The sequence below is a fragment of the Salminus brasiliensis genome, chromosome 8, assembly GCF_030463535.1.
Source record: "Salminus brasiliensis chromosome 8, fSalBra1.hap2, whole genome shotgun sequence".
NCBI classification, from domain to species: Eukaryota; Metazoa; Chordata; class Actinopteri; order Characiformes; family Bryconidae; genus Salminus; species Salminus brasiliensis.
In genome coordinates this window covers 19624338-19646888 of record NC_132885.1, presented here as the reverse complement: position 1 = coordinate 19646888, position 22551 = coordinate 19624338, and the positions used below count along the sequence as shown (strand labels likewise).

At 41.2% G+C, this 22551-nt stretch overlaps 1 protein-coding gene across 2 annotated transcripts in view; it reads right to left on the bottom strand.

Moving 5' to 3' along the window:
- Positions 1 to 15853: 15853 nt before the first annotated feature.
- Positions 15854 to 22551, bottom strand: part of igsf3 (immunoglobulin superfamily, member 3) — a 159584-nt gene continuing 152886 nt past the window's right edge. For both annotated transcript variants that reach the window (XM_072686011.1, XM_072686012.1), the window contains exon 9: positions 15854 to 21769. In XM_072686011.1, coding sequence (XP_072542112.1) covers positions 21519 to 21769 — 251 coding nt within the window. In that variant the 3' untranslated portion in view covers positions 15854 to 21518. The remainder of the gene's footprint in view (positions 21770 to 22551) is intronic.

Sequence of the window (22551 nt, the reverse complement as noted above, 5' to 3'; positions counted from 1 at the left end):
TTCTGCCTCACAGCCAGCAGATGGCAGGATTACCTCATACTGGGGCTACTGGTTACCATCGCACACTTTCTGCTTTCGGATGACGTAAATTCATCATACAGTGATAATGACTTGTGTCTAATGGCAGTTTTCATGACGCAGTCAGGGCATGTCCTGAAATTAGAGCTAATAATTAGAATGTCTGAATCAGTCCTGGGCTGTACTGATTAAATTCAATGTCCAGAAATAGCACAGTATTAAACTGAAGACCACTCGGATCTACTGGAGACTACTGCTGGTAAGAAAAACAAACAAAAAAAAACAACCCAGCTATTGATGACAGGGTTGTGGGTTCGATACCTAGGCTTGGAAAGATGCCACTCTTTGGCCCTTGAGCAAGGCCTGCTCTCTGCTCCCTGGGTGCCACATCAATGGCTGCCCACTGCTCCAGGCAAGTGTGTTCACTGTCCACAGTGTGTGTTTGATCACTAGCGTGGATAATGCCATCTGTCTATAACAAAAAATGTGTCTTGTCTTGTCGTTCACAACAAAGTATAAAACATTTACATTTAAGGCATTTAGCAGACGCTCTTGTCCAGAGCGACTTACAAAAGTGCTTTGCTATTTACCCAAGGATAACCTCAGCTTCAAAGATACCTCTAAGTTTAGACACTGTTAAACACAAGTCAATAAGGTGATCACTCTACTATTTGAAGAGGTGGGTCTTCAGTCTGCGTTTGAAGACAGCGAGCGACCGTTCGGACACCCAGAGGAAGTTCGTTCCACCACTTTGGTGCCAGGACAGAAAAAAGCCTGGACGCTTGTCTTCTGTGGATTGTGAGGGATGGCGGGTCGAGGCGAGCCGTACTCAAAGCACAAGGGGCTCTAGGTGCAGATCGGCTTTTGACCATTGCCATCAAGTACGGAGGGACTGGTCTGTTCTTGGCTTTGTAGGCCAGCGTCAGGGTTTTGAATCTGATGTAGGCAGCAGCTACAGGTAGCCAGTGAAGAGAACGCAGCAGTGGAGTGACATGGCTGAATTTAGAAGCGTTGGAGACAAGCCGTGCCACTGCATTCTGGATAAGTTGCAGGGGCCTGATGGTACACAGAGGGAGACCAGCCAGAAGAAATTTATGGAACAGAAGTTAACAGAACTTTAATCACTCTTATCCAGAGCGACTTACAAGGTTACTCATATTACAGAGGTGGGCCAGTGTAGTGTTAGGAGTCTTGCCCAAGGACTGTTATTGGTGTAGCGCAGCATAGTCACCCAGACCACGTGGTGTGGTAGCTCACTGGCAGGTAGTGGTGTTATCTGTTGCACCACACAGACAGTTGCAGTAGTCAAGTCTCAAAGTGATGAGAGACTGAACGAGCACCTGGGCAGCCTCTCTAGAGAGGAAGGATCGATTCTCCAGATGTTGTACAGGAGAAGTCTGTATGACCGAGTCACATTTGCAACATGGCTTGAAAACAATAACTGATCATCCATGACTACACCAAGGCTTTGAGCTTCTGTAGAAGGAGTGGCCAGTGAATTCTCAAAGGAGATGGCAAGATCAACCAGACTAAATATCTTTCTTAGAGAGGAAGATTACTATGTTACGACTATGCTACTATGTAAGACTGCTAACATTTGTCTGTTTACTCTGAATAATCTTTAGCACCTAGAAAAAGACTAATTGTTTACATTGCTTACAGTGTTTAACTGCCTGGTCTAGGGATAGTTAAGCATGCAAAATAGAATGAACCAATTAAGAAAAGAAACCAGTTGGCAACATCACTATTTTATTGGTATCATATATGCTCATGGTGAATGAGCAGGTACATATGTGTATATTTATAGGGCATATATAAAACCAAAGTGCCATACACAGAAGAAAGAGGAAAACATACTCATTCACTTAGGGCTATAAGTATTTGGACAGTGAGTTATGAATTTTAGGTGGTCATAGACTGCAAGTTTCCAATTATTTAAAATAATCCCTGTTACTATGCTTCTGTCCATTCACCTTTAGAATAAGGATGAGGTGAGGTGGTGATCGTCCAACACCCTGACCTCACTAATGGTCTTGTCACTCACAGCAATGCTCCAAAATCTAGTAGAAAGCCTTCCTTTGATAAGTAGAGACAGTAACTCCAACAAAAGCAGGATGAACTCTTTAATACCCTTGATTTCAGAAGACACAATAAATGAGCAGATGTCTCAATACTTTAGTACAGCAGCATTATGCATTATTACAGGGCACAGGAAAACTTTTAATTTCTAATAAATTTCAATAGAATTGTGTAGTGTGAAGGTTCTGACTGTTACTGTTCATTTTCTCTATGATATTCAGTAGCTGACTGACTTAAATCAACAAACCATAACATGACAATCAATGTGGGTGTTCAAACTTTTGCATATGACTGTACAGCCATTTAATAATCTAGAGAACAGCCCTAATGTAAACTTGGAGAGGATGGGCAGACTAGCAGTGATGGAGAAACTATTGTGGGCAGAAGGCCACTCAGTCCTGCCCCCTGCCTCACAGGACCCTACATCATCACCGCACACACACCAAATACAGCACACAGCTCTGGGGCTGTGAACAGTGGCGTGAACAGTGCTATCTGTACCATCCACCTTTCATAGATGAAGAGCAAGTTGTGTTAAGCTGAATTTTTACCACTGATTCTGATTTTGTTACCCACGTTGGTCACGCACATGTAGCCCTCAGGTCAAGCCTCTGAACTGCTGTAAGATGCTTCCAAGTTAAAGTAGGACAGCAAGAACCCCCTGCTGTCACATCACCATAAATATCACCTGAGGCATGACAGTGTAGATGAGGTAACACACACTTATCAATACTTTGATATGCTTTTTTTGTGCTGAGACAGACGTTTAACTGAGGCCTAATCCTGTTATGGAAAGTGCCATTCGCTTACAGCACTTTTCTCCCCCTTTACACACTGGCCTCAGATATTTCAATCAGTGCTTCCCCTGAGGTGCCACAGCTCACTGAGGGAGGGCTGAGGAGGAAAACACACTGCAGGGAAGTGTGAGTTTTAACTCCAGAGAAGTATATCACTGACTAAATTAAGGAAAAGAAGACATGGCCCAGGACAACAATGTTGGGATGGTATTTGCTGATACACTCCGTGAGGCAGACTGGGGTTTGATTCCCCTCACAGGCAAGCGTGTCTTACCACACTGCACCAATAAGAGTATTTTGGAAAGACTTCTAATGCTACATTCTGCCTGCTTCTCTAACATGACTAAACATGAGTTTTGCTAAATGCTGCATAGGCCAGTAACACAAATTGTCAATATAATGTGATCAGCAGTAGACAAAGTGCACAAACACTGGTACACACCGCTTTACGACAAGCGTCTTTAGTACTTTAGTACTGTTATGACCTGCTGCAAATATAATGCATAGCCAGACACTAGCTTCTGGAAGCGTTCCTGAGAAATCTTAACCCATTCCTCATGAGCAATGGCCTCCTAATTATTCTAATATTCTTGGGTTTGCTGCTGCAAACGCTTTTTTCAAATCCCAACAATGATTTTCTATGGGGATCAAGTCAGGCAACTGTGATGACCACTCCAGAATCTTCCAGGACTTCTTCTGAAGCCAAACTTTGCTGTCCTGTTGAAATGCCCAATGACACTCAAGCTTCAGCTTTAACACCGAAGGCAGGATGTTTTCTTGTAGGATTTTCTGATACTTGATTGAATCCATCTTGCCCTCCACGCGCTGCAAAAAGTTCCAGTTTTGTTTCCTCTAACTGTGAAACTGTGGAACTGTGAAAATGTTTGGATCGGCGGTTTGTCTGGAGGAGGAAGAATTTTTGAGAAAAAAAAGAAGGCACTAGTTTTATTAGTTATGTTTAGCTAATAAACAAAATTTGCAATGAGGGTTGAATAGGTTTGATTACAACTGTAGAAACATAAACAGACAGACTGAAGAAGGAGCAAAATATACTCCTGTTTTAAACAGAACTCAGTGTAAATAGATTTGATGTGATGTACATTTTGTCTCTCTGGACCATTTCTATTCATTCTGACACAATGTAAAAAATGTGTTGTTTTTTTTAAAAAAAAGCACCAATTTGCTCCAACAATAACAATATAGCATACTTTAAAATTAGTACAATCAACAAGTACAGTGACTGAGCAATTTATTAGGAATATTCATGCATTTATCTACTTCAATCATGCTGCAACAGTGAAGTGTATAAAATCATACAGATATGGGCCAGCAGTTTTGGGTAATGTTCACATCAACCACATCAATGATTTTAAGTGTGGCATGCTAGTTGGTGCTAGAAGGCTGGTTCAGTATTTCTATAACTACTGCTTGCTTTAATTGCCATTTATATTGCCTCCAGACCAGACTTCTACTGTGATTTCCAATAATGTATTCTTCTATATGATTACTCCTGCCAAGCAAATACAGCAGACATCTTGACACCAAGCTCATCACCATAATCGGCTATAGCAAAAGCAACATTGTCATCCTTCAGTAGGATTAAGCCTGTGTTTCTCTTTGCTTAGCACTTTTTCCATTATTTGCGGGTCTTTTCTCGTTAGAAGCTAAAAACATTGTCTGCGTGTGTGTGTTTATACCGTGCCCTTCTCTTTCCCCAATCTCAGAGCACTGTAAAAACTTCAAAACAGTCTGGAGAGAGAAGGCAGAGATATATTTCTTTCCTTTCCTACAAATCTGATACAAGAAAACAAATTGAAAGGTCATCTCCCTGCAAGTATAGGAAGGATCTGTGTCTTATGTCTCTCCTGAGCCCTCAAGAGTGCATTTTGTGTCAAAAATTGATTTGTTTGTAGCAACATGTCGAGTTTAACAAGCCTGAGCTCACCTTATGAATATCAATAGGATGTGCCATTGTAAGAATTCAGGCCTATTTTTACTGTTGGTTTCTTGACAGTTTACACATAATGATGATATGTTAAAGGTATATACACTCAGAAAGAAGAAACTAAATAATGCCTAAGGATACTAAGGAATGGATGAGCTGAGCAAATATAAACATACAAATAGAGAGAAAGAAGGTAAAGAAATATGAAATGGGGTGCAAGAAAGCAGTAGAAATGTACATACAGTGAATGAAACTGTTAATTAATTAGTACTTAATTGCATCATGTTTACCACTGTCTCTATATATGTTTGTCAATCTAATGGCTACGACTGGTAGGGGTAAAGATATCTACATTTAAACACACATAGAAAGCACATCAGCAGCTTGGATGATCATAACCCAGACATGACGAATATACAATCACAAACCTAGTATGCAACACACGCAGAGAAAATGATTACCTCCACCACTTCCAGACATTATAGTGTACATGTGTTAACTAGCTCTCAATAGGCCGCTTCTGATTGCCCATTCACAATACACTTGTGCAAAGCAATTTATCCTTTGTTAAGCAGGGCAGAGGAGGGAGAGTGTGGGTTTTTAAAGAGGCACTATGTTATCATTTTATTCCTAAAAGCAAACATAGGAGTCAGTAGAAGAAAAATACACTAAAATATTGTGCCCATATTTTTCAGAGTCGTCCTATTCAGACCAGATATGTAACGCCTGTATCATGCAAGCGTAACATCAGTGATGCATTAACAATCATGCTTCTAAGCTACGCGGCAACAGATTAATAAATCCTGGGCCCCTAGATACAAACCTCTGCAGCATCCCCACCCCCAGTCTCATGCAAAAAGATGAAGCTGAGGTTTTTATTCTAATTTCCCATTCCACCTTAAATGAAAGTAACAAAAACACCTCTTAAGGTGGAATGTAAAACTCAGATAAGAAGCTGGCCATTAGAAAGCCTTCAGCCTTGTGATGTTGGACATGTTTGCTAGAGCTGTTTGTATTGCCATGTGCTGGTCATCTTAACATATTATTATACACACCTCCAGGCCATCAGCCAGTGCACCACTTTGAGAGTAAAGCTGTGGTGAACATTGAAAAGAAAGGACTGAGAGTGACATTTTCATCACAGTGAAATCAAAAGATCTGCTGTTCACTGTGTTGCGGTCATGTCCCTGTGCAGTAAAGGCAGATATGTTGGCTAATTCTGAGCCCTAATAAAACACAGATTTCAGGAGGCCAAATATATACACAGATTTACATTAATACCACCAGTCTAATTTTCAGTAGGTCCCCCTTGTGCCGTCACAACAAATCTGACCAATTGAGGCATGGGTATCCTGTGGTATCTGGCACCAAGACATCAGGAGCAGATCCTTTAAGTCCTGTAAGTTGTGAGGTGGGGCCTCCATGGATCGCATCAGTGGGAGCGTGGTATTCATGACCCTGTTGCTGGTTCATGCATACCAGAAAAAAACCCACAAGACCTGCCTGATGTTTTGGACATGTTTGTCCAGCCATCACATGTTGGCTCTGGTCAAAGTGTCTCAGATCCTTACACTTACCCATTTTACCTGCTTTTAACGAGACCTTTTAAGTTGTGAACTTTTGTTGCCTTGTGTTATATTAACTCACCGCTGTTTTCATAGATTGTGTGAAAAAGATATATATATATATATATATGATATAAATCTATATTGGTTTAGGGTCTCATAGTGGCCTGAGGGCATGTGTCCAGTAGGACCGGTTGGTAATCTGTTTCTGATTCTGTCCTTTAAAATGGACATAAGTTGCACATCTAGTGCAGCCGGTGTGGACTGAAACACTAATTATACTAGGAGTGTATCTGTTCTGCCAGACAGATAATTAATAAATGCTTCAGAAACATGTCCGTTGTGAATTGCCTATTAGGCTCTGAAGAGGGTAAGCTCACAGGCCTGATGGATGATAAATGATGGTGTTGTAAGAGCATAGTGAACACCACCATTGCCCAGCACATGTAGGATAAGAGGCCTGGATTGGTCTGTCAATGCAATAAATGCCACTGCTCTATAACAGGAATCCTTGGGCAAGAGTCTTAACATTTTGCATTTTGCCTGCCATTATAAGAGGCTTGTTGAACATGGAGACTGCTTCAAAATGGCAACCCAGCCGCTCTGAATAATCCGCTCTGTGGTGTGCAGCACAGCTGATGTTCTGCTAATGTTCTGCTGTGTGCTTGCAGTTGCATATTCAAACTCGGTTAGTGTAGCTTAGTGGTAGTTCATAACAGGGCTGAAAATGCGTCATTGAAATAAGGCTGGATGTGTCAGTTTAGGTTTGAATCATCATATAAAGGAAGCCCATTATACAAACATGACGTCTGCAACAATTTGCGTTTGGTTGCCATTAATGAAGATCTGTGACAGTTTCTTTTCTGCACGGGATACACACAGCGGCTCTCCATAAGATCTGCCAATGCCGCACCTAGAGTGCATTAAAACCACATTACATTTTAATTCATAATTACTTAGCACCAGAAAATGAAAGAGAGAGAGAGAGCGCTAGCTAACACAGCTAATTAGTGCATTGTTATGACAGCATTTATTTATGCACAGAGGTTACATCTGATCAAGCTAAAGGCACAAAATTAAGCAAAACTCCCTTAATTGCTTAAAGTAACATTACAGCTTTTAACAGCGAGCAAATTTGCACTGTATTCTGGAGAGAGCAGCAGAGCAGCTGATTCAGTGAAAGAGCAGCTGTGGTGCTCTAACTCATTTTCTCATCATTTTCTTTGCAGAACTTTCTGTCTCAAACAGCCCTTTAAGTGATTTGTCTTGTTTGATTATGCTTGTTAAACAGAGGACGGCTAGCAGTACTCCACACAAATGCTCTGATTCTCAGATGTCATTTGTCAAAATGTGAGGTCAGCCCTGGCCTGCTGAGGGGTAAACTCATAAAATCAGGCACTAGGTGGTCGAACTGTACATAGACGAGAGACTCAGTGGTAATTAAACTTAAAGAGAGGCTATGGCCGGATAAGAATGCCCATGGCTTGCAGCGCATACACTTAGACAAAGAGAAGTAAGTGAAGTGAACCTCACTGTTTCTGACGCAAGCTTTTCCTTCACTCCTGGGGTGAAAATTATACACTTGCTTCATCACACATTGTCTAATCTTAGCAGCTCTGTACGAGGCAAGTCAGTCTTTCCCCTAGCCTCAGCACTTCTACACATCCACTGCATGAGTACGTTTGGCAGCTCCAGACTTGTTCGGATTTGAGGGAATTCTGATTCAGGGTTCTGAAACCTATTAATCCACAAAAAGCTAGAATAAAGGATTTTCTCAATGAAAAGACCATTCTGCAAGACTAGACAGAGGTGCTATTATACACTCTGTCTACGTCTAGGGCAGTGACTAGCAGAGTGTTTGATTATAAGGTGGGAATTTGCAGGGAGAACTCCAATTACCTTGGCACTGTGACCCAGATGAACATCTGCTGATGCCCATGAAGCTCTGGGGTTGCTGTGGGGAAAGAGCAGTATACAAAGAAAGTGCCTCTAGTAGTGGACGTGCAGTATTTAGACTCCCGCCTTTAGAAAACCTACTTTCTAAAGGCAGCTAAGGACTGTGGCATACACCAGGCCAAGGGCAATCAATGGAAAACATTTAGAATCTTACAGAACACAAGGGATTTATAGGAATATTAAAAGTGGGATATAACATTGTGGAGGTTGGGACAAATATCTATAGACCTTGCAGCTCTTGATAGAGTATTTGGTTATGATACAACACAGTCAAGGTCTGCAGGAAACAAAGGTCAATTCATTTATGAAGGCTTGTGATAGTTCTGCCTGAAAATGGAGGCATCTGTATGTGCTCTCTTCAAGAAAAAATGTCACAGAAATGTGGGATTGTATCTTTGTGCAGGTTTGCTCCCTGTACGTCACAACACATCACCTTGCTACACAACTATGGCTGACGGCTAAGATAACAGTAACCCATTCCCAGCACTACAACAAGTCTGTTGTGAAGAATGAATCCAAGCTGTGCAAGCTCATACAGGCAAGCAGGTTTTAGAGTTTGTTCATTATTGATAAGCATGCTGTGTTTTCATCTCCAAACTGTGGGTGTTCACATAACAACAGAAACAGAAATAGCACTTAGTGGTCTGAAACCTTTAGCAGTTTGGTGTGAACCAATGAGATTCTGTGAGCATGTGTGGGTTGTAACTACTGTAGTATCATTTGCTCAGTTTTATTTTGTGCTTCAGTTTTTAAGGATTTTTGTAGGTCACTATATTTTTACATACCACAGCAATTTGTTGAATTGAATCTACTGTTTTAAAATAATAGTTTAGTCATTTACAGCGAGATACACTCCTAAAAACAAGTACCAAAACATAAGGATAGAAAAGTTTTAATAAAATGCAACGGTAAATAATCAACTCCAGGATGTAAAAGCTGCAAGCAGCCTTTAGGGAACAATCCCTTTTAAAGCAGCATTATGTAAGATTTGGTATTTTTTGCTCCTAGTTTCCCAATACAGCCGAAAAGCATGATTTGTGCTTTGAGCCATCACTAAAAGACAAGTAATATTTCCAGATTTTACATAAATATGACTCGAAAATATTTTTAGGGTTCTTTATGCATAAACTGTATAATGTTAATTTCTTAAAACAAGGATATGAAGTGTCAATTATACAAAGAACTGAAAGCTATTCGCAAACCAATAGGCTTCCTTCGTGAAGAATCTTTAGCCTGCTAAACATGAGTGAGAGTATTAAAAGCCATGTCCATGAGGTGCGTCACATCTAAAATAAAAAATAAAGGTTGTATTACTGTATGGTGTTTTATAGCTAAATCTCACTGCACAAACAAAGCAAATAAAATATTTATTATATTATATTGATATTAGTATACCAGTACAGTATAGGACAGATAATATGTTTAACACCCACTAATATCTTTACAAATATTTTTGTTTATTCTAGTTGCCGGCCCAGCATGCCTCTGATGCATGATGTAGAGTCTTGCCTGTTGTTTACCAACCTGAATGAATGGCCTGCTCAATGATTTGATCAGACGCTCAGAATATGATTTATAAGTTTGCATATGAAGATGCTAGAAACTGATACCAGTGTTTTAAACCCCTGTTGTTTGCAGTGCAAGAGGTCCTGTAAGCCTTCACTGGGTTTTCTCCATTCAAATTATTGCATGGGCGGCAGCCCCAAGGCATCCTAGACGTCATGTGCATTCCAACGTCTCTTGGACAGAATTCTAAGCCCTCATTTTGCAGGGTCATCCTGAAGTCCTTGAGGTGAGCCAGACTCATTGCAAACCCAAAGAAGTGTGTAATATGTAAAACGGGTTTGAAAGGCATGGTATCTGCCGGCTTACTTTAAAGACAATAAATGCACTGTCCCCCTCCATTCTCGCCCTAGCATCATTATTGCACATTCTCACCCCAGAGTCTTTACTGCAAACCCACAAGCCAGGGTTTTCACATCCCTGTGCTAAGAAATGTTCTCTTGTGTAACAAGCATACTGAGCAAGGAATAATCTTTCACCAACCAAAACTAAGCCACTAAATTGAGCTATGAAACAACCCATGTTTAGGAGGACAACAATGACTGAAACTCCTCCTCCTCCTCCTCCTCCTCTTCAGCCTACACACTATAAATTCTCCCATATCTTTTTAGCTTCCATGATAAATCTGTACAACTATGTGTGCACGTGTCCACGTCTTCTGCCCCTCTTCCACACCTGCTCTCATTGTCACTGATTGACTGATTGGGTGGGGTTTGGCTTCCCATACTCCAGTCTAGGTTTCCCAGAGTTTCTTCTCACTCCCAAACAGAACATTGTTTATGCCCTCAGGAGAGCTACTAAAATCCCCCTTTCTGATCCTTATATTAATCAGTAGACCTTCAGGGCTCGTTTCCCAGACATGGATAAAGCCTAGTCTTGGACTCAATTGCAGTGCCACCGGTTAAGCCCCATTGGAAATTCTTTTTAGTGTAAGACTAATCTGGGAAACTGGCCTGTAATGTAAGCACTGCTCTGAGAAATAAACGCCAAACTGGGTTTGCTCCCAGTGCCTTCAGGACCACACATTCAGTTGGATAGATAGCTATTGCATGTAAATATGTGCAGGTCTCAGAATGTAAACACAATGCTTAGTGAATCATTAAGGCCTACTGTTGGCTCAAAGGATCCTGCAAAAGCAATGATGGCTTTAATGAGCACAAGAGCCACATTGCTACATGATGCTTCTTGATGAGAAGATTAGAGAAGAGATTTAATGATCAGAGAGATTTTCCCTTACTAGGCTGAAAAATAATATGTACACTTAGGCATACATCATGGTGACAGGTAAAAAATATGAATTTTCATGAGTGGATTTTTTTTGTTGTTTTTTGGTGAGCAGTGTCAGGAAGAGTTATGATTTGTGTTGTGTGATTTGGTTGTGGCCCCTGGTTGTCACGCTGCTCTCAGTTAGCAGACAGGACAGCCACTGTGGACAGCATCATCTGTTGCCCCTGACAGACACTCAAGTGCTACAGCATACCGCAGGCTTTCCCCAGCTCCTCCACAAACACATACAATCACAGACAGACATCTTAATTACCATCCAGACAAGATAAGACATTCACGTGCCAAATGAAAGGGCGTATGCACAGACGTGTTTACAGATAAAGAAAATTGTACAATAAATGCCTATGAATCCATAAAGATGCATTTTGAAAAACACAAGTAACCCATTGCGTAAACACTACCCACACAACACGCAACTGAATGCCAGCAACGTATTAAAGAACAGATCACGTTAAAACCCATTCCCAGGCTTGTGTCACCACAGCAGGAGGCAAAGAAAGCACACCGAATGCCCCCCACCACCACCTCTCCTGCATTGGAGGTTAATGGGAGCAGTCTTGGTCTGTAAATCCAGCAGACTGCATTCAGACACTTATTCACCTCCATCCCCACTGCTCTCCTCCACCTGAGCCCTCAGACTATCACACAGACCCAAATGAGTGTCACACCCCATTTTCCCATTTAATCAGCTGCCTCTGCAAACATTATGTCTCCTTCTTTTTTCTTTTTTCTACTTCAGTTTTTTTTTTTGTGACTGGGGGACATGCAAGCGTGATCTGCACATTAAATGATAGCGCAGACTCACAGATCTATTATTTAACACAGCTACGCATGTGCAGCGTAGACCAGATACTCCATGCGTTTGCAGCACGGCTGTGACGTTATACAAACATATTGATAGAGCGTGTAATATACCCTTTGGTGTATGTACTGAGATTGCAAGTGTGTAAGTGAGTTTTCTGGGAGTGCTTTGCTTTCATTAGCTACACTGCCCCGCCGAGTACTGGTACCCTTGAGGAGCATGAATAGAAATAAAAGCTATGAAAAATGTCTAAGTTCATCAATTTGATTTTAGACTGAAACGATCACATTTTCACAGTAGCCATAAAACGCAATTTTATCCGCCGGTTCGATTCTGGAGGTCCCTCCGTTCAACTGTGCTTTTCACCCCCTTCAGTCAGACTGAGCAGCATTTATAAAAGTGTGTGTAAACGCTATTTATCACTGTGGAAGTTGGACCCTTCCATATGAAGAAAGCTGCAGTAGCACAACAGGAGGTTTTCAACCCTCCCTGTTCACTCCTCACTGCTCACTAGCAGCTCAACACACATACAACAGTTCACACACAGAGAGCCAACATTGTCCAAATGAATATGATAAGAGATAGGATAGCTCATTTCACCTCACTGTGTACCTGGATCTGCCTCGGCCTGCTACACTAAAGGCACAGGAAGGATGCAGGTATGGGAACATATACGTGACGAAAAACACCAGATTCATGTACGAGTTAAACGTTAAAGGGACACAACGTTAAAGACAACTTCAAGTTATGTCAAAAAGTGACTACTAAAAACTACCAAAACTACTAAAACTACTAAAATTGAGATACAAGGTTTTTGTTTTTTGTGCAAACACACACACATACACACACTTTGCAAATTGCCTTAAGCCTTAATTTATTTATCAGCATGCCGGTGTTTGAACTGGAATCTCCACCAACTCAAAAGATGCACCTGGGGGAACTGTAAAATAGAAAGCCCATCCCTAACAGAGCATTTCACAGTATTCTGTTTTCTGATGAAGCTATCTGATTTGCCTCCCACTCTAAACAGTGCACCAGATAAGATGCATTAGATTAAGCAGAACGACTGAACAGTGAATGACTGATGATGTGATGTTGTAAGACCTTGGGGGCGATTGATAAATACATTCTGAAAAGATGCACCACCATCTACTTCTACATCTTTTTCAAAGGCCCACCAAAAAGTGTGTTTCTGCCTATACCCCCGCTCAGCCATGTACAATTATTCAGAAATAAACTATCCTTGTGCTTCCTCACTCTACAGGCTTTTCCATTTGGACCACTACAAAAGCTTTATTTTGTTGACACTGACTCCTTTTGGTGTGATTTTCAAGTAAAGCTTTGCATCACTGCCTTGCTGGAAGATCCAACCACCACTAGTTTTAGACTGGTTTCACACATGCTGTTCCTGCGCAGCATGAGTGACCCGGAACATCTTACTTTCCATTTCAGCACCAGTTTTACCAGGTTATTGCTTTCACACTGCCTGCGTGGGAGTGCAGCAGAGTGTCCCAGAACTGGCACAGAATCTAGAGAACAGGTGTTGTGCCTAATTCCCCCCTCCCCCCCTCATGTGCCAAACATGCTAGACAGCATAAAACTGTGAAATAATTTGCCAGAAACAATGAAAATTATACATACAATGAAATAAAAATGCAACAAATAATTATACAGTTCACTGCAGTTAATACTAGTCATTGTTGCTCTATCCATTTTTTGTTTTGTCATAGATCTGCGTGCTTACATTTTATTATGGTGGTTGGCTGACGCTCTTATTCAGAGTGACTCACATACACTAGATGTCCAAATATTTGTGGGCTAGAGGTGTATAAAGCCCCCCACATCATTGAGCTGCGGAGGAGAGGAACTGTGTTCTCTGGAATAATGGTGCTCAACCCCATACTTTTAGGATGAGTTGGGGACTTTTGGGATGTGGATCATCCAACATGTTGGTTAATGCAACCAAATTCTCACAGCAATTCTCCAGAATCTAGTAGAAAGCCTTCTCTGGACAGTAGAGACAGCTACTCAAAGCTACTCAAAAGCAGGATAAAAATACCCAATAGATTTCAGAAGCAACAATAAATGAGCAGGTGTCCTAATACTTTCGCCAATATAGTGTATATACCGTTTGGAGTCTTGCCCAAGTATTGTAATTGTTGTTATCCACTACACTACACCAACTGGTAAATGGTGCTCTTTTACGAAGTGACTGACTTGACTTGATCTGTTCTGAAAAAGATTGTCTGGAACTATTTCGTACAAACAGTGAAAAAAAAAGTCAAACGTACAAACAGTCCGTACAAAGAAGCTTGCAGTCGTGTTTTGTAGCACAAATGTTTTGTGTGAATGCCCAGTACATCTGAGCTATAGCAGCCACACTGCTGCATTGCTCATATCACACAGAGGTAGTGTGTGTGTGTGTGTGTGTGTGTGTGTGTGAAGCCAGCTAGCCTCCTGTCAGAGAAGGCCATTTATGAAGGTCAACATTTTGTAGACTCTCTGGTCTTCTCTATGATGAGGCAGTTTGGTCTGTCATAACATTCATATACCAACAAAACAGAAGGTCACCTCTCACTACTTAACAGTAGAAAAACCTCAGTTGTGATTAATAAGATCTTGTTTATAAGAATTTTAAGAGGTGCCAATTATTGTGTTTTTATAAAGGTACTTCTCTGTCCATAATTTTAATTAATTGAAGTTTTAGATTTAGATTAAAAGAGTAAAACAATGGACTTTGTTAACCCCCTATTACCCTGTTCTTTAATGCCCAGGACCCCCCAGGACCACCACAGAGCAGGGGATCCACTGGTGCAAGTGGATCAGACACAGCAGTGCAGCTGAAGCTTTTAAACACTGTGTTCTCTCACTGTCCACTCTATTAGACACTCTTACCTAGTTGATTCACCTTGTAGATGAGACAGAAGCTCATCTGTTGCTGCACAGTTTGTGTTGGTCGTCCTCTAATCCTACATAAGTGATCACAGGACGCTGCCCACAGGACACTGGTGTCTGGCTTTTTCTGGTTGGTGGACTATCCTCAGTCCACCTGCTGTGTCTGATCTACTTGTAACAGTGCAACACACCACAGTAACACACCACCACGTCAGTGTCAATGCAGAGCTGAGAATGACCCACCACTCAAATAATAGCTGCTCTGTGGTGGTCCTGTGGACTCCTGAGCATTGAAGAACAGGGTGAAAGAAGGCCAACAAAGTATGCAGAGAAACAGATGGACTACAGCGTGTAATTACAGCAACAACAGAAAGCAGAAACCCTGTTGACTTTCAATTAAAGTTATATAAAAGTGTAATGTTTTTTTTTTTTTTCTGGCATTTTAGACCATTTCAATTGGTCCATTTAACAGGAAACTTTGACAATGTTAAGAACTATAACTGCCAGATTCAAATGATCTAAAAAGATGGAGATACAAGGTCTTTGCGTGCCAGTTTTGCATCACAGTATTTTCCCTGTCTTATTTGCAGTTTTTTCAAACAACAGCACGGCAAATGCATAAGAGGACAGACGATAAAGTTACATCAACACATTTTAAAACACTGTGCACTGAATATGTTTTTATTGCAATAAACTGACAGAATAGCAAAGTGCCTTTTTATGATAGCGATTGCTACAGTTCAATAAAATATATATATGTATGTATATATGTATATATATATATATATAAAAACAACCAAAAGAAAACATTACAACAAAACACAGAAAAGCATAAAAAAGCTATGGCCTTCTTTTTTTATTTCAGTGCACATCTCAGTAATTGAAAAAATAAAAAACATAAAAACACGTCACTTAAAAAAGCATCACTGGCTGAACTGAACACACATCACCACAATGTTTTTTTATTATCTTATTTTAATTCCACAGCTAATCTGGAGTCAGTACACAGCCATGACATGCAGCCCTCAGAATACATCTACAACACTGCGAGGATGTTATGGGTCAGCTGATCTACAAAAACACTAGTCGAGTTTAGAGTAATTCTGTACAGCTCGAACGGCGGCAGCACTGTAACATCACACAGCAGTGCCACACCCTCCATCTCCTGCTCCGAGAGAGCAGCCCTGGGCAAAACCACCGGACAGACACACCTGCAGTGGGATAGCATCATATTGCAAACTAGTGGGAGATAAATGTTGCCTGTAGGCATGTGTAACTGTCAGTTTGTGCAGCTATTGTTATAGGTATAGTGTCTCAAATACAGCCTACAAGGCACAGGCACAGCAAACAGAAAACTACTGACCCATGTTCCGCCCACAAATGTGCTACCGTTGTGAGCGCTGGCAAAAATCCCCATTCAACCATAATGAGAAATTAAGTTAAAGGAATGGTTTGATGAAAGTCCACATTACACAGCGTTTGACTACATGTTTGGTGTCCAGATTTTGCAGATTAGAAGGCAATAGTCACCCAAATCTTTTCCATAATGTCATACTGGTGGTTCCTGGGGCTTGTAACACTAAATATACACACACAGGCTTGTCTCTAAACCAAAGCCACTCCAACCAAATTAAGGTGGCACATGACAATGTGATTCACAGAACAATATTAATTATTGTGAACTATAAAAAGAACAAAAACTAGCTGTAACTTTAAGCATGCATTTAGAGAAAATATTTTGGGTGACCACTGACGTCTAGTGTTTGTGACTGCCACCTGCCAAACGAATCCCTAAATTTACATGGACATGCTACTATTATTATTACCACAGTTAATCACCATTACTCTCATTACTCTTACGGTCACGATGATTATATTTGTTATATATATTAAGATTGTATTACATGATTATATTAGGATTATTTTGCACACCAGAGCAGTAGAACAGTCTTTTGTGGTGGTTTGGTGACTTTGATCAATAATTTATAAATAGTTCTGACCAGAGGAGGATGGGTCCCCCTTGTGAGTTTTGGTTCCTCCCAAGGTTTTTTTTTTTTTTTTAGCTCTGAGGGAGTTTTTGCTTGGCATTATTGCCTTTGGCTTGCTCACTGGGGGTCTTAGGTTTTATGTCTTGTTGATCTCTTGTCCACCTACTGATAACTGATTCTGTAAAGCTACTTTGTGACAACGCCGGTTGTAAAAAACGCTATTCTTGTTAGAAAATGTAGTTTCACAGTTCCAGTTTAAACCGAAAGAAGCAAAACATCTAGACAAATCCATTTACAGTTTGTGTAGCTACAAATCTGAGAGTACCATTTGATGTCTTACTGAACCATTACTTCAAGCAGCAAGGTTTACACTGCTAACCGCTTACAACAGAAACTGGTCATTCATTCAAGTCTTTGCCCTGCCTTGAAGCTTCACAGTGTCTCCAGTGGGGCTGCAACACATGGGGCAGGGAGTTTCAGTGCCATACCCACAGATACAATGGTTTGCAGGCTCACCTCTCTTGCTACTAGGCTATCAGCCACCACCACCGTGGAGCACACTCAATTTTCTCAAATGTCGACATTTTAACATTTGAAAGTATTAGTATTATTTTCCCCCAATTTCTCCCCAATTTAGCTGAGCCAATTAACTCAATAGACTGCCCCTATCATTTGCAATAATACAACACTGGGAGGGTGACGACAAGCACATGCCTCCTCTGATACATGTGAACATTTCAGCCACCACCTCTTTTCAGAGTACCGCCAATGCAGCATCACTAGGCAGCCACTATGCGCAAGACCCCCAGCTCTGATACGTCAACCAACATATGCCTAGGCTGGCCAGCATCACAATAGGAGTGATGAGGGGTGAGAGCATTATCTACTCACCCAGTCAGAGCATGGCCAATTGAGCTCTCTGTGGCTCTGGCTGCTGATGGCGAAACAGTATGACCCAGGATTCGAACTTACGATCCTGGCGAATCATTCATTTTAAATAGATTTTATTGTGTATGTGTGTACAAGGCCACACTGTTGAGACAGGTCAGGTGTAGTTTTTTGTGTTGTGTAATTAAGCTATAGTTAGCATGACAGCGAAAGCACTGCTGTTTGTTTTTTTTTCAACCTGTCTAGCTTTGATTAGCCACAACAACATAGCTCAGCAATGAAGCACAATATTACACAGAAAACTGCATTAGGCTGAATGGGATTCTGTATAGATTATCCAACTCGACAACAGCTGCTACAAAAGAATGCATCTGTGGGCAGAGCATGGGTCTGCCAATTTCAGAGACTGATACAATCACAGGATACTATTGGCCAAGTTTCTTGTAGATTATAGATGTGGAGGAGATGTGGACCTGTGGGGTGTCAGAGTGGCCTTCGGGAACAAAACCGTTGAACAGCACGACCCGCAGGAGATGGAGAGGTGGCAGCAGCCTGGCATGATGCCACAAATCACAACGCTCAGAAGTTCAAAACATCAAAATGCCTCCTTCTTCATCATGCACTATACAGTTTGACACGATTTAGAAGAGAAATAGAGAGAGCTGACAGCTTTGTGTGGATGATCGCTCGAAGCCCACACACAGTCTGCATCACTCACCTACCACCTCCCATAATACCCTCTGCCAGCACTCACAGAGGAGAAACAGTGGCTTTGTTGTCCAAGGTCCGCGCAAAGTCTGCCTATCTACTATGCAACTTTAGAAAGTTCACATAATCTAACTAAATGTTTTACAGTAACAGTTCAATAAATAAACAAGACCACCACAAACTTCAAGTGGATTCAATATTGTGACTCTTGTCTTTTTGTGTGCCTTTACAGTGATGTTTATATAATGCTTCCAGTACCAGATATAGACAGCTGTGGCAATCACCTGTAAATGCTGACACCAGGCCAAAACTAAATAAACATATTTATATTAAAAAACAAAAAAGTGAAATAAATAAAAGCAGAGCACTTCATTTCTGGAGAACAAAGTCTGTTTTTCTGTGTGTATGGAGATTGCCTTTTAAAAACTGCATGTAGCTCTTACTAAACATGCTGTGTGACACTCCATGGACAAGGTTTTTAGAACTGAACAGATGATCTGGCTCAGTATAATTGAAGATTTAAAAAAATGGGAAAGGGAAATGGAAAAAATGCTGAAAGAAATGCAACCAAAGTCTCTTTTGCACTGCAGTCCAATGCAGTTGCTAAGCTGAGAGATTCAATTTAATCATGAATGCTGGATTGAAAGACAGCATCTTTGTTCAAGCAATCCAGCTTCAATCTGTAATTCCTTCTGACAAAACAGCTCTGCTCCTTCTGTCCTCATTGTCAACATCATCTGGCAGTGCTGTGAAATAAACATTATTCCAGGTTGGTTTTACACACCTTAAGAGATAAAAGCATATATATAATTAGCTGGCATTTAAAAAAAAGTATTCAGCATTACAAGATTTAGATTCCTTTGCGGTGTTTACACGTTAATTTAATAGACTGGACCCACCTCCTGTAGGCTTTTGGCATCTAAAATGGGCCGAGCTTAATGGCATTTCAGTATGTTCATGTCCGTGAATGATTGTACAATTAATTTCGTTGCTTCAGCAAGCAAAGGTGAAATTCAGTGTAATCTTGCACAAGCTAACAAGCTAAGCAGCCTGCCTGGGGGAGATGCATTTACTCTCTTGTGTAATTATGCACTGCACTTAACTAAAGTATCACAATCACCTCAAACACAGCAGAAGACTCTAAAAATATGTTTGCATTGGAATTTCCCTTTAAAGCATTTCCCTTGTGAGGCTGCAGATAGCATATTAAATATTTGATAATGTAAAGAACCTTTTAAGCATTTTGAAGCTGTAAATAATACAAATGAAAGGAATGGGCAACAGATCAAAACCATGTCAAAAACATATCCCCTCAGGACTACAGGGACGATTTCCGCTGTGTCTTAGAGTTTAAGTAGATTTAGTGAATAACTGCTGTTCATGAGCCTACATATCCAAAAGCCCCTGGCAGGAGCCAGGCAGTCATATTTACACAGTATCCCTAAGCCAATACGTTTTGCTGACGACTTTCGCTATTCAGTCTTGCAGAGCACAGATACCAATTTATTATTATAAAAAAAGAAAAAAAAAAAGGCCTTGGCACCAAGATTGTCCCTCGTATCAGAAGTGTCTTCTCAGCAGGCTTTGGGAGCTCTCTCCAAATCATCCCTGGCTTACTAATAAGGGGAAGGTTAAAAACAAGGAACAATGGGGAAGGAAAGATGCCCTTGTGTTAAATTCTCATGCTTGGCCCTGACTCCTAAAAGCCCTCTTACTCATGTCTTGCACACAACCTAGCTCTACAAAAGTGGGTGGGTGACAGATGAAATATTCACAGTAGGAGGCAAGGCATTGCGACAGTGCTTACTGTACACGCACTTCGCTTCGACACCTCACAGGCCAGCACGCTGGAGTAAAGTGTAATGAAGGAGTAATTAGAAACCCCCTCCTCTACCCTAGTTCGAGTGAAGTCTAAGAAGAATAAGAATAACAACAACAATAAAAAAAGCACAAATGTTAAACAAAGCAAAAACATATCCGCTAGCAGGAGCACCTGAACACTAATGATGAAACTGCAGATCAGAGCAGGAATACAATGATCTCGTTGCGTAATGTCCACCTTCCTGATATCCAGAAGGCTCGTAGAGAGGAATGTAATGGACCCTAATCAAGTCACTAGTTTCTGCACGGGCAAGCTCATCAGTCATCAGTGGCTGCAAATCAGCATGAGAGTTTGGCCAAGTGTTAGTGGGTCTTTGGCAGTGAGGATGAGTCCGATAAAGCGTTCCTAGACTCAGTGGGAGGCGAGGGCTCTCCCTGGTCTCTGTTTTATCAGTCCAAAAAGAGACAGGTCTGAGATCAGTTCTGTGGCACACTCCCATTCAAGAATTCATGACCACTGCCTTTCTTCTGCCTCCGAGATTTCTCTGGAGGAAAAGATTTCATCTGGAGGGGTCGCACAAAGCTTGGTTGCATGATATTCCCTCTTCAGACTTTCACAGGCCAGTGGGTTAACCAGCTAGTCTTCTGAAACATAGAACCACTGGCAAAAAACAACAACAAAAAAAAACACACAACAAACTAAAAAAAAAAATAATACTCATTAAGAGGTGTACACCAGACTTCATCAATTGGAGAAAAAAAGGTTCCTAGCACACATTTAAAATAGAGAATAAAACCAAACAACACAACAAAGAACTTTCTTCATCCAGGAGTGTAGCCACAAGGGTGGCAAGGGTGGCGTAGACGACCATGTGTGTCAAAGAAACTAAAGTACTAAGACCCACAGGCACTTCTGCTCAGGAGAGGGTAATGTGAGATTATGATCAAACAGTAGAAAGACAAAAACCCCCTAAATAAACAACCAAACCGAATGTCTAGGCTTTTCCACTGGCAGTCACTGTAGCCATGGCAACACCAAACTGAAGAAGGGTTAGTTCAGCCATATGGATGGATTGACATGGCCGTGTCAGGAGCCCAGAATGCTTCCTGGTGGCTTTGTCGTGGATGAGGAACGGGGAAAGAGAGAGAGAGCAAGAAAGACAGCGAGAGAGAGTGAATGGCTGAGAGAGAGAGGGTGGTGTTCGGTTACTCCACAGACCCGGGGTGGAGGCTGAGAGCAGGTGGGTCCAGGCAGGTGGGAGAGTAACTCAGATGGGGCTCTTTGATCCAGAGCAGGGGGGCGCCGTTCTTGCCCTCCTGGTTCTTGTTGGAGCTGCGGCTCTTGTAGCGCACCAGCAGAACGGCAATGAGCAGGATGCCGAAGATGGGGAAGGGGTAGAAGAATACAAAGTAGAAGAGTGAGTTGTTGGAGCACACCACTGACTGCAGGGTAGAGACTGTGGGGAAAATAAAGAGGAAAGATTTATGAATCCGTCAGCACGTCAGCAGTGTTTAGGAGACTTGAAGAGAAATGCAACATACATTAGTGCACAAGGTTGTGAGAACAGTTTGTGAACCCTTTGGAATTATCGAGATTATCTGGAGCACAGATGTCTCCGGAAAGACAATCTAACATTCATAAGCAGCATTTTATGAGTTTGGTTTGGTAGTTTTTGCTCTTGGGTTCCACTTACAGATGGAGTTGGATACAAATGTTGGGCCATTCACTTTTACACCACTGCTGTGAAAACAATTCAGGTTTTGCAGCACAATTAATTGACAGCTAGCTATAAGCATTTGCTGACATGCTGAGAAAGATTCAGCATATGAAGTGAAAGTATGCACACACTGATGCAGCAGAAAAATTATAGCATTTCACACAAATAAAGAAGAATTACAGTGTTCCACAGATCTTACTAGAGGTCTTGCACACGCTCCACCAAATTTACATAGTGCAGCAGCAGGCGTTTCAGGTCCGGATTGGCAGTGACGGAGATGCTATTCTCCCAATTACAAAATAATTCTGAAGCTGTTATGTTAGAGCCAGGCAATAAATTGAAAATTACTTGAAACTGTAACTCAACTGTAACTGTAATTCCACTACTCTAAACAATGTAACCTTGCCCATGTTGATTATTGAAAAAAAAATATACGTATGTATTAAAAATATATTTTTTCTGTTTTATTCTTTCCCCACTGTGTGTTTATGTACTGTCCCCTCAAAAATGTACTACAGTGT